Source organism: Epinephelus lanceolatus, chromosome 17, assembly GCF_041903045.1.
Source record: "Epinephelus lanceolatus isolate andai-2023 chromosome 17, ASM4190304v1, whole genome shotgun sequence".
NCBI classification, from domain to species: Eukaryota; Metazoa; Chordata; class Actinopteri; order Perciformes; family Serranidae; genus Epinephelus; species Epinephelus lanceolatus.
The window spans coordinates 13,312,792-13,328,813 of NC_135750.1; the positions used below are offsets into that span (position 1 = coordinate 13,312,792).

At 43.3% G+C, this 16,022-nt stretch overlaps 1 protein-coding gene across 1 annotated transcript; it reads left to right on the forward strand.

The window, feature by feature from the left end:
• The first annotated feature begins 774 nt into the window (after positions 1–774).
• cyp26c1 (cytochrome P450, family 26, subfamily C, polypeptide 1) lies at positions 775–10,667 on the forward strand. Its single transcript, XM_033612603.2, has 7 exons — positions 775–1,139; positions 2,016–2,379; positions 3,601–3,825; positions 4,232–4,507; positions 4,822–4,980; positions 5,465–5,866; positions 7,809–10,667. Exons 2-7 carry the CDS (start codon positions 2,173–2,175, stop codon positions 8,151–8,153), a joined length of 1,614 nt encoding a protein of 537 aa, XP_033468494.2. The 5' UTR covers positions 775–1,139; positions 2,016–2,172; the 3' UTR covers positions 8,154–10,667.
• Positions 10,668–16,022: the final 5,355 nt, after the last annotated feature.

The window sequence follows — 16,022 nt, forward strand, 5'->3', positions numbered from 1 at the left end:
CAGTATTTTTCTTATATTGGTTTACAGAATTAAAGTCGGAGCCTCTCTTTACACCAAAAATTAAAACTATTACATAAAAAAACCCATTACGCACAAACTGAGAGTTACGCACAAAGATTAAATCTAAACCACTCGGCACAAGTTAGTTTCTAGTCTCCATCTCAACTGGGCCTTCTGCAGGTTAAAATATAATTTCTGTCTTCTCTGCAGTCTCAAGAAAAATCAATAAAATATAAAAAGAATCATCTAAAATTACTTTTTGACCTCCTTAGTACCTATTTCTACCTTTTACGTTTTATCCAGTTGTTCAGGCGGCCTCGTGAATGATTTTCAAAAACATTTTGTGTCACAATTCACCGGAAATAAATAAAAGAGAGTTCATACATCTGCCATTTCCTCTTCAATTTAATTTGCTATTTGACTTATTTCATTACAATTTTGCTTGCTACTGCAAAAGAGATTATAATGATCACCTGTGTCTAATTTCTTTCGGTAAAATTAAATAAAAAAGAAATAGTAATAATAAGATTGCTGTTTTAAATTCTAGATTGTATCCCGAGCTGTATTTTAATGCGTTATTTCTTCTCTTGCTCGTCACGCCGGCTGCAGACAGTCGGGATGCGGAGGACTGAAGCAGCAGCTGAGCTCCAACCTGAAACACTGAGCTGGCTCTCAAACCTGCGCCAAACTCTGAACGGCTCCCAACTGATTGGCTACCTGTGAGTTTCCTCCATCCGCTGCCATCTGATCCTCTCTCTCTCTCTCGCTCTCTCTCCATCCCCCCTCCACCACCACCAAACACACACACACGCGCACACACACACATACACACTCCTGTGCGCTCAGTCTCCCTCTCTCAGAGCGCACTGCTGTGTCTCTGCTCTGATCTCCAAACTTTTTCCTTTTTTTTAATTCCTCTCTCCGCTCCGCGCCGTGAATGAACGAGCCTCTTTAACATAATCAGACCAACGTCATCCGCTGAAGGTGGATCATGTAGTGCAGCCTTTTCTATAAAACCCCCCGCAGCCCGCTCACTGTGGAGGAATAGTCACCGGTTTGGGCAGAGAAGGCGAGACAGAAAGAAACTTTGCAAAAACGCACACGGATTTTTCTCAGCGCTGACGGGAAGCCGGTTGGAGGTAAGTTTGCTGTTTGAGTTTCCTTACAGACAGAAGCTCCTCTTTTTTTATCGTGACTGACTCATTTGTTCAACTTCATTTTCGTTTCCAAGTCATCTCACCTCTAGTTTACTTTAGGCCTGTTAATCCGCTTCACCACTGCTGCCTACTGTATTCAAATCTGCCTTTCTTCTTCTGCTTTTTTAAAACCTGATTTATTGCCATTGCTCCATAAACCTCGGGCCGCCCGGGGGGTGGCTGAGCCCCATGAACTGTACCTATAAAGGCGCATAACCTAATAGACAAGCCGGCGCATGTAAACCTGTAAAACTATTTGGAATAGTTGACAGCTACTCCTCATTTTGAAGGAGCAGCGGAATGAAGGGGAGTTTCCTCACAGCACAGAAGCACGTTTCTCATGTAGCTCATCAAGAGTCACATATGAGTCTGTGCAGGCGCATCCATCCGGTCTGATGACTGTTTTATTTCCTATAGACGCGCGTCACATTAGGAAAACTCTTTAACGTGTATTTCTAAATATTTCAGTGCTACAAGAGAGAAATACGTCACTTTATAATGACGAATTTTTTAATGATTTGGTGCATTATAATAAAATCATTCCAGGAGTGAGCACATATCAACCCCATGCATCATCCCTGCATATTTCTTGTATGAATCAGGAAGCTGGGGTCCAGCTTGTGTGATTACTGTTATTATTATCGTCCATTTAACTGTAATGACAGTTTTTACCAACCCTCGGCCATTGGCTGTCTCCAGAGATGAGTTCAGGAAGAGTTTAGACTCACTCTTTCTGTTTGTCTGCTGGAGCTGAGCTGAGAGTAAACCCACCCGGACTGAGCTAACACACCTTTATTTTCTATTTATTTATTTGGACAGAGTTTACGGAGGTAAAGAAGAAAAAGAAACAGAAGGAGGAGAAACTGGACGGAGGAGAAGCTTTGCGCACCGCCGTCGGACAGAGGTTTGAACGGAACACAAGCGCCTTTACGCACAGACACAGGTGGATGCTGGGAGGCGGACCAGATCGCAGGAGATGTTACCCCTGGCCCAGTTTGGGGTGCTGTCGGCCCTGGCCGCCGCGCTCACCTCGGTACTGTCCGCGCTCTTGCTGCTGGCACTGACCCGGCAGCTGTGGAGCCTCCGCTGGAGCCTGACCCGGGACAAAGAGAGCAGCCTGCCGCTGCCGAAGGGCTCCATGGGCTGGCCGCTAGTCGGAGAGACTTTCCACTGGCTGTTCCAGGTGAGAGTTGACACGTCTGGGCTGCTGTACTTTTCGATTTTTTACAAGCGTTCCAAAATATAGGTTATAGCCTCCTGCGCGTTTGTGTGTGAAGTTCTTTGTTTATAATCGTCACTTGTGGATTTCTATCCCATGATTCCTTAACTTTACACTCTACAGGAGGTAAACACGGAGGGCTGCGGGATGTTTTAATAATCAGATTATTGATGATGTATCTGGAAGCGCGCGGGGAGCTTTGAAAAGCTCCCCAGATTCTTGTGCAGGCTGAGTTCTGTTGTTAATGCGACATGTGCGGACATGATGCTCGGTGCGTAATTCTGTCTTGCGGAGGAAAAACAGACGTTTTCTGTTCATTTCTTTCTCCTCTCTCTCTCCCTCCCTCTGTCTGTCTGTCTCTTCTACAGTGAGGAATGCACCCTCTCATCCCCTCATCTCTCTGCCCCTCAAACTATTCCTCCAACTATCCCTCCGCTCAGTCACAGCGCCTCGTTACTGCACACGTGATGTCTGTTGATTCTTGTGTTTTTCCTCCTGACTCTGATTTGTCACCTTAGCTTTAATTTACCGACCCGAACATCTAAACATACACGATAACCAACGCCAATAAACGGTGTCAATGATGAGATACCAGATGTTATATTGTCATTTAAGTTTGTAGAATTTCATGTGAAAATAGAAAAACGTTGGGTTTGCACCTAAAACAAGTAAAATCCAGTCCCTTCTGTCTCAGTTCACGGAGAAGCTTTTCAACACTGAAACTATGAATTAGGTTTTGAGACATTCTGCTTACCAGTAAACAAACTGCACCCAAAACAGGTGGTTAACTTTTGAATAGTGAGGTTAAATCTGGAAATGGCGGCACGGTGGAGCAGTGGTTAGCATTGCTGCCTCACAGCAAGAGGGTTTCTGTTTCGAACCCAGGGTGGGGTGCAGAGTTTGCATGTTCTCCCCATGTCAGCGTGAGCTTTCTCCAGTACTCCAAAGACATGCAGGTTAATTGGTGACTCTAAGTGTAAATGTGAGTGTGAATGGTTGTCTGTCTCATGTGTCAGCCCTGTGACAATCTGACCTGTCCAGGGTGTACCCTGCCTCTCGCCCGTCAGCTGGGATGAGTTATGATCTTTTTCCAATAAAGAATGTGCTTTGATGTTTGACAGCTTGTTCTTAAGTTGTTGCCTAAAATGTGACAAACTTTAAATTCCCATTTTGTCTTTCTACTAGGGTTCCAACTTCCACATCTCGCGCAGAGAGCGCCATGGCAACGTGTTTAAGACCCACCTCCTTGGGAAGCCTGTCATCAGGGTAACGGGTGCAGAAAACATCCGCAAGATCCTGCTGGGCGAGCACAGCCTGGTGTGCACCCAGTGGCCCCAGAGCACCCGCATCATCCTGGGACCCAACACCCTGGTGAACTCCATCGGAGACCTGCACAAGAGGAAGAGAAAGGTTAGAAAGTTGGAATATGTATAACCACTGGCCTTTATATAAATCTAAAGTATAGTTAAATAATGACGGAGACTGCAGTATGTTGGAGAAAACTGAGTTAATCATTATCCAATCCCATCTCCTCTTCAGTATCATGTCTTGTCTGCTACAATCTGTAATTTCTTCCATCTGATCCAAACCTTTGCAGTGCTTACTTTCTGTACTTCTCTAATATCCTATCATATGCCCTACATCCTGCCCTCTTATCTCCTCTATCTTCTACATCCTTCCTTTACCTCTATCCAGTCCTAACCTACCCCACCCTGTCCTCCCCTTCAGAGAGTATTTACTGAAAGGTGTTGACTGTCGTGTACGAGGTTATAACTTTTTATGACACCTCTCTCTTTGTTTCCTTAACCCTTTCAAGATCCTGGCTAAAGTGTTTAGCCGGGGGGCTCTGGAGTCCTACCTGCCCCGGCTGCAGGACGTCATCAAGTCTGAAATCGCCAAGTGGTGCTTGGAGCCGGGCACCATTGACGTCTACAGTGCTGCCAAGTCCCTGACGTTCCGTATCGCCGTCAGGGTCCTGCTGGGTCTGCAGATGGAGGAGGAGCGGATAGTTTACCTGGCTCAGATCTTCGAGCAGCTGATGAACAACCTCTTCTCGCTCCCCATAGATGCTCCGCTCAGTGGGCTACGCAAGGTGAGAGCGCATAAAAGCCTTTTTCATCTTTAGATAATCTGTTTTATTGAGGTGCCAGGCCCGTCCAGAACTGCAGCTTCAATTTCTGCATGCAAAACACACAAGTAAGGTTACTGCAAACAGAAAAAAAATGCTTGTAATTAATAACAGATAGAGGAAAAAGTTGCTCTTAAAGTGTTTGAAGAAAAGCATTATGTCACAGGTCGAGGATCATGACCTTTCCTTCCCTGTTAGCAGAAACCCATGCCGTTGAATCAAGTGGACTGGCTTATTAATTCATGATACACTAATATTGGGGGTTGTTCTCCATCCAGGGCATAAAAGCCAGAGAAATCTTGCATGCCAACATGGAGAAAATCATTGAGGAAAAGCTGGAGCGACAACAGGTGGAGGAGGAATATCACGATGCCTTTGACTACATACTGTCCAGCTCTAAGGAGCATGGCCAGCAGCTCAGCATCCAGGAGCTCAAGGTACCAGAGTGAAGCAAACAACATGACTCAGACTTAAAGTTGCACATTCAGGAAAGTCTGCGCCAGCCTAGGATTCTGAAAGTTATGACAGGATCAGACCACATTCAGATACAGAAATAGAAGACTTTGTGGGGGATTCTGACTAATTTTAGCTTGTGGTTTTCATGACCTGTGTGGCATGCAAAGGAGACTGGGCAGAGAGAACTCTTTGACTGCAATGGTACAAGCACACAGAATTTTCCAGTATGTTCTGCAGAATGACATTTTTCTGTTCATCACAGCCGAGTGCCATCTAGTTCCACTATATAAGAGAGAAGGTGGACATCTCTACAGCCAATATCTCCAACACTCAGCAATTCACACCAAAATAATCTAGATTAATGAATAGCACTACAGTTAAGAGGAAAAAAACAGGTATCGTTGATTTGGTGTGAACTGTCACTTTAAATTATATTCCTCCATCTATCTACCTCCCTTCTGGCAGGAAACAGCAGTAGAGTTGATCTTCGCCGCTCACTCCACCACAGCCAGCGCCTCCACATCGCTAATTCTGCAGCTACTTCGCCATCCAGCGGTGGTGGAGAGGGCCAGAATTGAGCTGGAGGCTGAGGGCCTTGGATATGAATCCAACAGCAGTCACAGCCCATCTGGTGTCACTACGGAAAAGGAGGAGGATGTCGCAGACACAGAGACAACCTGCCTGCTGAACGGAGGCTGTCAGAACCACAGTAATGGTTTTCCACAGTCCCAGTCTCATATGCCGTATCTGAGCCTGGATAAGCTGAGCCAGCTCCGCTACGTCGACTGTGTGGTAAAAGAGGTGCTCCGCTTCCTGCCACCAGTCTCCGGTGGTTACCGGACAGCCCTGCAGACATTTGAATTAGACGTAAGTTGAAGTCTCAGTCAGGAATATACCTTTCATATGTAGTTTGAGTGGGTTTTCTTGGAGCTGTCAAAGGCACTGTGGGAAATGTTGGAATGCACCAATTGAAGTAGATGTAGATGATTTGAATTCCCTGACAGGGTTAGGGTTAGGGAAGTCCAGCCAGCAGAATGTGGAGATATGACAATATGTACCATTAGCCAGCCAAAATGTCCTTCACCATTTACACTGTGGTAGGTTTCAGTCTGTATGAGGCGAATTCTGCTTGTTCACAACTGCAGATCTAACCTGGTGATGCTCATGGATGTATGAAGTAGAACTGAAGCCTGCCTGTTATGGCGCTGCTACGAAGTCTCTTCTTCATGCCATGTTTGGTGTTTACACAGGACCAAACAACGGTGGCATCATTCTGCTCTAGCATGCCAGCATTGCGAAAACAAAAGAGGCATGATGGGTGTGACATGTAACACAACAGCGTCAGACTCAAGTGTGACCTATAATGTATGCTTTAGCAGCGATTTCTAAATAATAACAATGTCAAAACATGGCAATAACAATCATTTACCTTTCCTGTTGAATGGTGGCCAATCTCGTCCTCTGCTTGGAGGGTAAGAAGCTCGTTTTCCCAATTTTTAGACATTTTTGGTTGCTGTTCTTCTTCTTTGAGTTAGCTGCTAACTGCTAACAGCTACTTTTAAAATCTCCGGAGAGTGGGTTGCACACATAATACGTCATCCAAACGTCACACCAGTGCTGCCCATAATCATACAGACATTTTTTGGCACTGTTACTGCCTCAGATGCTGGCTCAAAGGTGAGACAACCCTGTCCTCCCATTCCATGATTGCACCTTTTATACAGAATGGCAAGAAGGTGTGAAATTCCCACCTTGAAGAGGCAGTGTAAAAGGGGCTAAAGGTGGCGCCCCATTCATTTCTATGAAAGTTGCTAACTGGGTGCATAAGCCGAAAAAGCCCCGGCAGGCTCCCTCACAATTGGGCATACACAGAATGAACTGGATATCCGAATGTTAGAGATTGAATGGCTGGAATTCTAATTTCAAGGGGTGTGTGATGCTCTGAGACATTCGGTCACCCAATTACAGCCACTACTAATACTAATACTAATACTAATACTTCTATAGGTTGAAATATTGAATTGGTCATGGTGAGTGAGTTAAAAGCTCAATATATTAGTCAACTTCACAGATTGGTAAAATCTTCAATTAATTCATCTTGCATGAGGAAAAAAAAAAACTTTTTCCAATTGAGTTCTAGTTCATTTGTCATGCAACACCCCCGGCTGCGCTTTAATAACCAAAAACGTTCACACACAGAACTACATGGCCTTTGCTGAGAAACTGCCCCGTCATGGTCTCATCCCTCATCCTCACATGCCCTTTCTCTGCCCTTGCGTGCCCCCAATTTGCTGCATTTATTGCGAAAGGACAATTGAAGCCTTTAACAAAATCTGAGTATGCAACTATAGGGCACATGATGCCATTTATCCACCTCTTTCGGGTTTAAACCCCTATAGCTGAGAAGTAATTGCAGTATTAAAAATGTCATTATGCATGTTCATTGAAGTGCATCTTGCTAAAGCCTAGACAAGGGAATCCCAATTCAGAAATAATCGGGATTAGGTTACAAAAAGATCTGGAATAATGGATGGATGAATGAATGAAGTTGAAAACCAAATGAGAGAAAAGGTTTTCCAAGGGATAAAGGGAGCTTTTTAACTTTTGTCAAAAATAAAAGTTTGTCAACACATAACTCTTAAAGTTAGTATAGTCTACTAAACTTCACCTGTAAAAGAACAAATCTTCACACATTTTGGTAATTTTATCGTTTTTGTGCTCTCGAGAGTTCCTTAAGAGTAAAAGTTTGAGCAAGTTTGAAAGCTTCTTTGTCCTTATTTAATTGATTGGTTCTATCCTCATTTCACAGGGCTACCAGATCCCCAAAGGCTGGAGTGTAATGTACAGCATCCGGGACACCCATGAAACCGCAGCTGTCTTCCAGAGCCCGGAGCTGTTTGACCCAGACCGGTTTGGCCCAGAACGGGAGGAGAGTCGGTCGGCTCGGTTTAGCTACGTGCCGTTTGGTGGTGGCGTGCGGAGCTGTGTAGGGAAAGAACTGGCACAGATCATCCTAAAGACTCTGGCTGTGGAGCTGATCGGGACTTGCAAATGGACTCTGGCCACAGAGAACTTTCCCAAGATGCAGACAGTGCCGATAGTGCATCCGGTAAACGGGCTGCATGTGCATTTCACTTACAACCACCCGCTTTAGATACAAATACAGACTAACAGACTTTCCAAATAACTCACCCTTAAAGAGGCAATTTAACCTTCAGTGTGCTCCTGGAAAAACTCTTCAAGCTCAAGAAAGGAGGCAGAAGCACCTCACTGGGCCTGATGGTGCAGTTCAGGCCCCCTTTCATTTCAGTAGACATGAAGAAGGGGTTTACGTCGCTGGTTCAAAGCATCTCTTTGGTGGTTTGGTCCAAACCTAAGAAACCACTTTCTGCTGTAGCACAAGTGCATTTTTAACCATCTGATATTTTCATCTGCAGTGTTCTTCATCATTTCCCAGCTTTTACTATCCTTTACATCCATTCTTAATGTACCAAGGTGCAGCGCAAAAGTAAAATCTGTGAAGCCTTTTCGTTGAAACAGAAGATCTGGGCTTGCCAACACTTGATGTTTCTATTTATAGCTTATAACACATACACATAACAAAAAACAAGTAATGTTTTGTGCTCAATAGCTCATGTTCAGCTGGAGAAACCCAGTTTGACCTGCATACAGTAAGTGCCTAGTAAACAGATTTCAGATTTCTAAGACCTACAACATATCTACTGTGAATACAAGTCTCCCATGAAGCCATCCTAGCTACAGTTTCTTTGCTCTGATGAAGCTCCAAGTCCGAGGACAAACATGCAGCATTTTGTTGGGATACACACTGAGACAAAGCATTTTACAGATGATAAACAACTCAGTTTTGCTGCTTTTATCTGTTGTACATGTTAAGGCCCAGACACACCAAACCAACCAACCAACCAGAGAACTAGCGTCGATGAAGGCCCCCTGCTGCATCGCCTGATGTCACTGTGTCTCGGTCAAAAAGTTGCACACAAACATTGCAAAGACTGCAGCCAATGGCTAACCAGCGCGTGTGTTATGCATGAGAGGAAGTAACTCTCCACACCAGCAGATGGTGGTAGTCTGTAATCATCATTCAAAAGCAGAAATAGGAAGACCATCTTGACGCTAGTTAGCCAGTTAGTACATTAACAATGCAATCCAATGTTGAAAAAACAAAACATATATACCATGCGCCAGGGAACAATAACACAAACCATCATGAAAAAATAAGGATCTTATCTTATGTAGCAAGTTCATTTTGGTCTCGCTCCCTCTCGACTTTAGCTCTTTGTTTACTTTCCTCACTTCTGTTTCTCTTTGTGTGAGCTGAGCTGAACTGCCAGTCAGAGTGATTTTTATTCACTGATGAGCTCTGCCATTGCTGACGCTAATTCAGCATGCTGAACTAGCCAAAATAAAGCCAACGGGGGCCAACAAGAGGCGATGCTCTGGGGCGACAGATGCTTACTGACCCAACATTGACCGGCAGTCGACTGTTGGTTTTGTGTGTCAGGGCCTTGAGAATCTTTTACATCAAAGCACATTCAAGGGCTATGTGCTGCTATTCGCTGTGCGGGATAAGCAAGTCATGAGTATTTCACTTCACTTACATTCACAAAACCTTTATGATTCACCTCGGAAAGCTCACAGAAATGCAGCTGGTAGAATTTTTCCAATACAGGGACAGAAGCTGGGACCTCATCTCCAATGACTGTGTTGTTTTGTTCTTCAATCCTTCACTTGTTTCAGTGTACATCTTTACTGCCTGTGAGCAAGGCACTGGTTGCCTGCCAGCTCCATGGAAATGTTACCTGTAGAGACACAAACAGATAAATCCAATCAATGTAAATATGACAGTTCTCATTAGAACCCGATTAAGGTCAGAAATGCAGTGAAAAGATCTTCAAAATATTTCCAGACCCATGTTGGACAAAGGAGGGACTGGATTCACCTCCAGATGTCCTAGTTGCAATGTTCAGCAATAATCTCCACTGCTTAAAAAAAAACTCTCACTGATGGAACTTGCACTTGATTTTGACACATAAATCCTACAACCAGGAACTGCCCAAACAACAAGGTCAAAATACATTCAAACTGTTCTGTTTTTTTGAACATGAATGTAATATATATCCTTAACAGTGCTATTATGTGTGTATCAAATGAAGTAGCATTATGAATAAGCTGTATTTAAAATGCAGATGTATCATTTCTGTTGTACTTTTACTCTATCTGTAACAATATTTGCTGTAATTGTGAATAGAGACACTAACCTGTAATGTAAAGGACTGTCCAAAAAACTTAGTTTCACTGCTAGAACATAGACATCTTTCACTGTTTAGAGCAGCATATAGAGAGTAAAGTTATTATTATTATTATTATTATTATTATTATTATTATTATTATTATTGTTATTATTGGTCTAATTTTAGGACTGTTTCTGTCTTGGTCTTGAAGCCTAATAGACGCGCTGTGAAATCTTACGTACGGATGGATTCGTGGAAGGAGATAGCACTTTCTCCGCTTTAAGGAGTCTGTATATATTTGTCCTGTTTATGCATTCATTGAGTGTATCAGATGTAGCTGCTGTACAGTTGATGTAAAGAGTAAATTAGAAGATGAAAAACAAAAAAAAGTTGTTGTTTTATGAGTTGTCGTATACTGCTTTCAACAGGGACAAGAATGTGTTCACTTTGTTTCACCCAAATTAACCTGTCTGATAAATTTTATGTGCTAATATTTCCAAATATTCATATGGGAACATAAAACCGTGATAGTTGTATTAATGTTGTTGGATTAATGTGGATCCATCCATCCATTTTCGTCCGCCTATCCGGGGCCAGGTGGTGGGGGCAGCATGCTGAGCAAAGTACTCCAGACGCCCCTCTAAACAGCAATACTTTGCTCCTCCTGGGGGATCCTGAGGCGTTTGCAAGCCAGATGAGATATATAATCCCTACAGTGTGTTCTGGGTCTACCCCAGGTCCTCCTACCAGTTGGACATGCCCAGAAAACCTCTAATGGGAGGGGTCCAGCAAGCATCCGGATCAGATGCTTGAACCACCTCAGCTGACCCCTACTTTAGGTCTGCGTTGACCTTATAGGACTTGTTGTTACAATCCCTAACAGTAATCAGCACTTGTCTGGTGTCTTTAGTTGGAGAGGGATAGTCACTTCATTGGGGTCATGAGGTGGGCACCCTCCGTCATTGGTTAACTGTTGATAAGCCCATGACACCTCCAGAGTGACAATAGACAGTGATAATCTATGGGAGGTTTAATGAATCTACACTATTTCACTTTGGACCAACTACACCTAACATCTGTGGTAATGAAGGAATTTGTGTGCAGCCTCCTTGCATCCCTGAAAACCTGCTCTACTTCCTACCTTTCTACAAACCACAAATAAGTTACATTTTCATATTTCATATGAATGATATCCTGGCTTCTAAAGTAACCGAGTACACGAGCTGTCTTTGTCGGCGATAGGAGGAAGGGATGGTTAATAGTGATGGCGAGATGCCTGTCAAGCTGCAGACCACTGTTTGAGACCAACAAACAACAAAACAGGTTGTGATTTAGCAAGTCATTACCGTGTTTTTAGTTGCTTTTCAGCACCAAACGTGGGTGTTCTATTGCGACTTGTCACTGGTCCAGCCTGAACTGTACCTCAAAACAGGTATTTTAGGCCAAAACATTATCTCATAATAGCCTAACCTTAATTTTTTGTACATAAACCTAACCACGTTAACCACAGCATTGTTGAAACATAAAGTTTCAATGCATCGACTGCATAATAACGCGCAAAAGGAACATCTTTGTGGTTTGCTGAAACACACAGTGCCAACACTTTTTCTGCCGATTGGGTTGTGGAGCCTGACCAGGTCGCATACAGAGTTAGTAGATCTGTTAATGGCGTACTTAATCATGTACATCAATACACTCTGCCACATCTGGATTCCTGTAACACCTACGCCACAAGGAAAACTTGGACATGATCGTTGGCAAGAGAGGGTCAATAACTCTTCATCTTGCTCCCTGACCCTCAACACTGGAGCTTCTCCTCAGCTCTTCTCACTATACACTAGCCATCTTACATCCCTCCAAAGCATTGTTAAGTTAACTTCTAGGCTTAAATGTATGCAGATGACACAACAATTATAAGTCTCATCTTCAATTACAATGACACACATAAACATATTTGCAGGTACCTGGCGCAGATGAATGGCAACCCTATATCCATGACTGCCTCATTCAAACACCAACATCTGCAATACACTCCTGGAATCTCAACACAGATGATATTATCAAAAAAGCTCAGTAAACATGTTTCTTTGTGTGTGTATGTGATATTCGATGTGATTGTGGCCATATGAGTCTTATCTTTGCAATAATCTAACTGCGCCTTTACATCCTGCAACCAAACTAAATTACTCCAGCTCAGTTGTGTGGTCATTAAAGTGAACTGGATTAAAATCTGTCAAACTGAAAATGATAATTACAAGAGGAACAAGACTTTGTCCAATATAGCAGAAAAAGTAGTTGTTAACAGTACTGCCGAGTCACAGTAACAGCAGTACTAGAAGTACTACCACAGTATTTTTAGTAAACCAACAACAATCCCTCTTCATATCTAGACCTCATTAACAGACAGTGCTGTCACCATTGAGGTCACAACTGAGGCGCTGCTGAGGTCATCACTTAGGTCACTGCTGAGGTCACCAGGCATTTCCAGCCTTCACCTGACCGCCTTCATTGACAGGCAGAGAATGGGGTGAAGCTATGTGGCAGAAAATTAATGGGGCACAAACAGCCTGGCCTATTTATGTCCGCTGCAGGGCCCCGTAGCTCTGCCAAGGTCGTTATCTGATGGACACTCAGTCACTGGGAACGCAGCGACGTTATGAACCAGAGTTCACTCTGGTGCCACTGGCTGCGCAGGTCAGCAACCGGTCAGCTGATGGGAGGGTGCATGGGAACCGCTGAGGGGACGCAACTCAACACAGCACAGACTAACCGTCACTGCTGTGCATTACACAACTGACGCAACAATGAAACAAAGTCTAACAGACTCACCAGCTCCAAGTATGGACTGCAGTTTTCAACCAGGCAGAGGCTGTGGCCCAAATCCACACTGGGAATTTAAACATATGAACTAATTTCAATGATGTCACTAAACAGCTTCCTATCAATTAAGTTTACACTACTTACTTTTGTTCATGCCCTCTAGAACAAGACACAGGAGCGTTTTTTTCCGATCACACTTTCATCAGTACGATGACATCAGTTTGCTATGCCTGCCAGGACTGTTACAAATCACTGCTGAAAAATCAGTTGTATGATGTGACACTGCTGTGGCTGAGAAATGACTTTAGGAAAAGATCATGATTATGAATGAAATACATTAAGAAAACATTGTAGTGTGGGTAAAATGACTTGTGCTTTTTTACACATCCAGCAGTTACAGAGCAACTACAGATGTTCTGATACAATTCATTCCTTCCCAGTACCGATTCCGATATCTTAAGTTGTGTATTGGCCAACACAGAATACTGAGTTAAAAAAAAATAAATCAAAAACTGGGCTTTTAGCTTAAGGGAATGACACACAAAAAATGCACAATATAAATGAGACAAATATATAAAACCACATTTTAACACTACATATGAAAAGAACAGGGCAGAGGCACAACCAGCTAAATCTGACAGGATGATCCAAACTCATCATCATTAGCTATTAGCTTCTCACAGAGGTTTATTTTGCCCTGAAAGAGACGGAGAGGCTGCAGAGAGGGCAGATCGGGGTCAGCCCGAGGACACAGATAAAGAGGGGGGTCCTGAGATTACAGTGATGAGGCCGAGCAAAGGCTTTCCCTTCATCATCCAGTTCAAAGAGAATTTTCTCTCTTGTCTTTATGAATATCTGAGGGCAGGCTTCATTCGCGTGGCAAATTTAGACCACACTGGCTGACACAACACCAAGTGGTCAGGGTTTTTAATGAGTGAAAAAAGAAAACATTTTGAAACAGACTGTGACTCCTGATGTGTATCTGCTACATCTATTCATCCATCCCATAAAATCTATTTTTTCTCTCCCTCTGCTCTATAAAAATCTCAGCAGGGAAGCTAAAAGTTCAGCCTCCTGCTGCCTCACCCTCCTCCTGCTCTTATTTGTGTGTTTTCTGGTTCAAGAGCAGTTCTTGGGCATGATAAGGGACACCCATTTGCAAAATGAGGGGGAAACAGGATCAGATGGTGACTTGGATAAAGTGCTCGGTGGCCAACATCAGCTCCTCAGCCAGCCAGCCCGGTGTGTGTGAGTCCAGATATTCTACCTCCAGCTCGTCCAGCTCATGTTTTCTTTAAGTTTATTTCCATCGCTGCTGCTGTCATAGGAGAAACCACAACGCTGCAATCTTGGTGGTTTTTCTTTTTCGTACTTGTAATTGAAAGTTTACATTGCCATTTATGTGCTGAGTCAGTGTTACGGACATTCGGGGCTTCATTGTGTGACTTCAGGAATAAAAATGGACTGGAGTTAAATTCTGGCAGCTGGTGGAGTATCACCAGCAGTTCATCCATCCAACTCTGCCCGATATGTTCACTGTCTTTGTATTGTTGTAAAATCAAAACACTCCATCCAAAGTAACCAATATTTAGCTGCTCACTTTGTGTGTGTTTCTGTTTTAGTCCAAAGATTGATGTTCACTTTTGCCTACAACTTGCGAAAGCTTTACACAGTCGAAAGCTGCGTGCAAACATCTCATTTCATACATGAACTAGTTTCCATCATCCCTTTATGATGCAGGATTTTCCTAAAACAATGTATGGAGTCAAACAAAAATAATCCTTGTCAGTCATCACTTATGTCCCGCTCTCTGTGTGTGGCATGTATTTACAGAGACTCTGCCCTCTGCTTGTATTTTCTGATTTTCTGAAGGCGATACAGAGTGTTATAGTTGCCTAACAGCGCCACCTACGTTTATAAGAGACTAGGAACTCTAAAAAAATAGATTTAATAACCTTAGTTTCAACAAGGGAGAGCAGCGTGCAGTTACCCAAGGACAGAGACCGGAGCAGAGTAGCAAAGTTTCTTAAGGTAAACCTGATGTAATCAACAATCCTATAATGTGGCTACTAACAATGACAGACACTGACAGTTTCCGTGATTATGTACAGCATACCATACCAAAAATTAGAAAAAAACAACAAACATTGGTCCACAGGGGGAGCCACAGCGATCAGTCGCATTTTAGCCATGTTTAAGCATTTTTCTGTTGTTATAGCGCCACCCAGTTGCCAATTAGAGTTAAATTTCTCCAGTCACCTTGAGGCGTCCTGTTCTACATATCTACCGTTGTTTAGTAAAAATCGATATGGAGGTCAGGCCTAGATAAGAAATTAGCTCTCTAGCGCCCCCATTTTGTTTGATGGGGTCAATAATGGAGGGGTCCCCTCAGATTATGTGTGGTCATATGCCTACAAAGTTGCGTGGTGATTGGTGAAACCCTTGAGATGTTATACACCTTTATGTGATGAGCCACGCCCTCCGCAATATTCATTGCCTTATAGAAGCTCAGTTTTAGTAAGTTTTCCAACTTTTGCCAAGAGGGAACTTTAGATATTGGTCCCTAGATTAGGTTTCATGCAGATCGGTCAAACTTCCTAGGAAGAGATCGATTTTAAGTGTTTTTCAAAAAATTCAAAATGGAGGAAAATCTATATAACCAGAAGTTATGGGTTCTTGAGGCAAATGTGTTCCTCATCAGGAGAGGCATCTCTGTGCAAAGTTTCATGTCTCTACGACATACGGGGCATGAGGTATGCCCATTCAAAGTTTGCAATTTCAATCGGTTGCTATAGCGCCCCCCTTTGGCCAATTGATGTAATATTGCTTCATTCGCATCCTCCCATGACCCTCTACCACTGTGCCAAATTTCACATGGATTGACCAAGTCAGTGAGGAGAAAAACGTGGAACAGACACACACACACACAGAGTTTTCGTCATTATATAGTA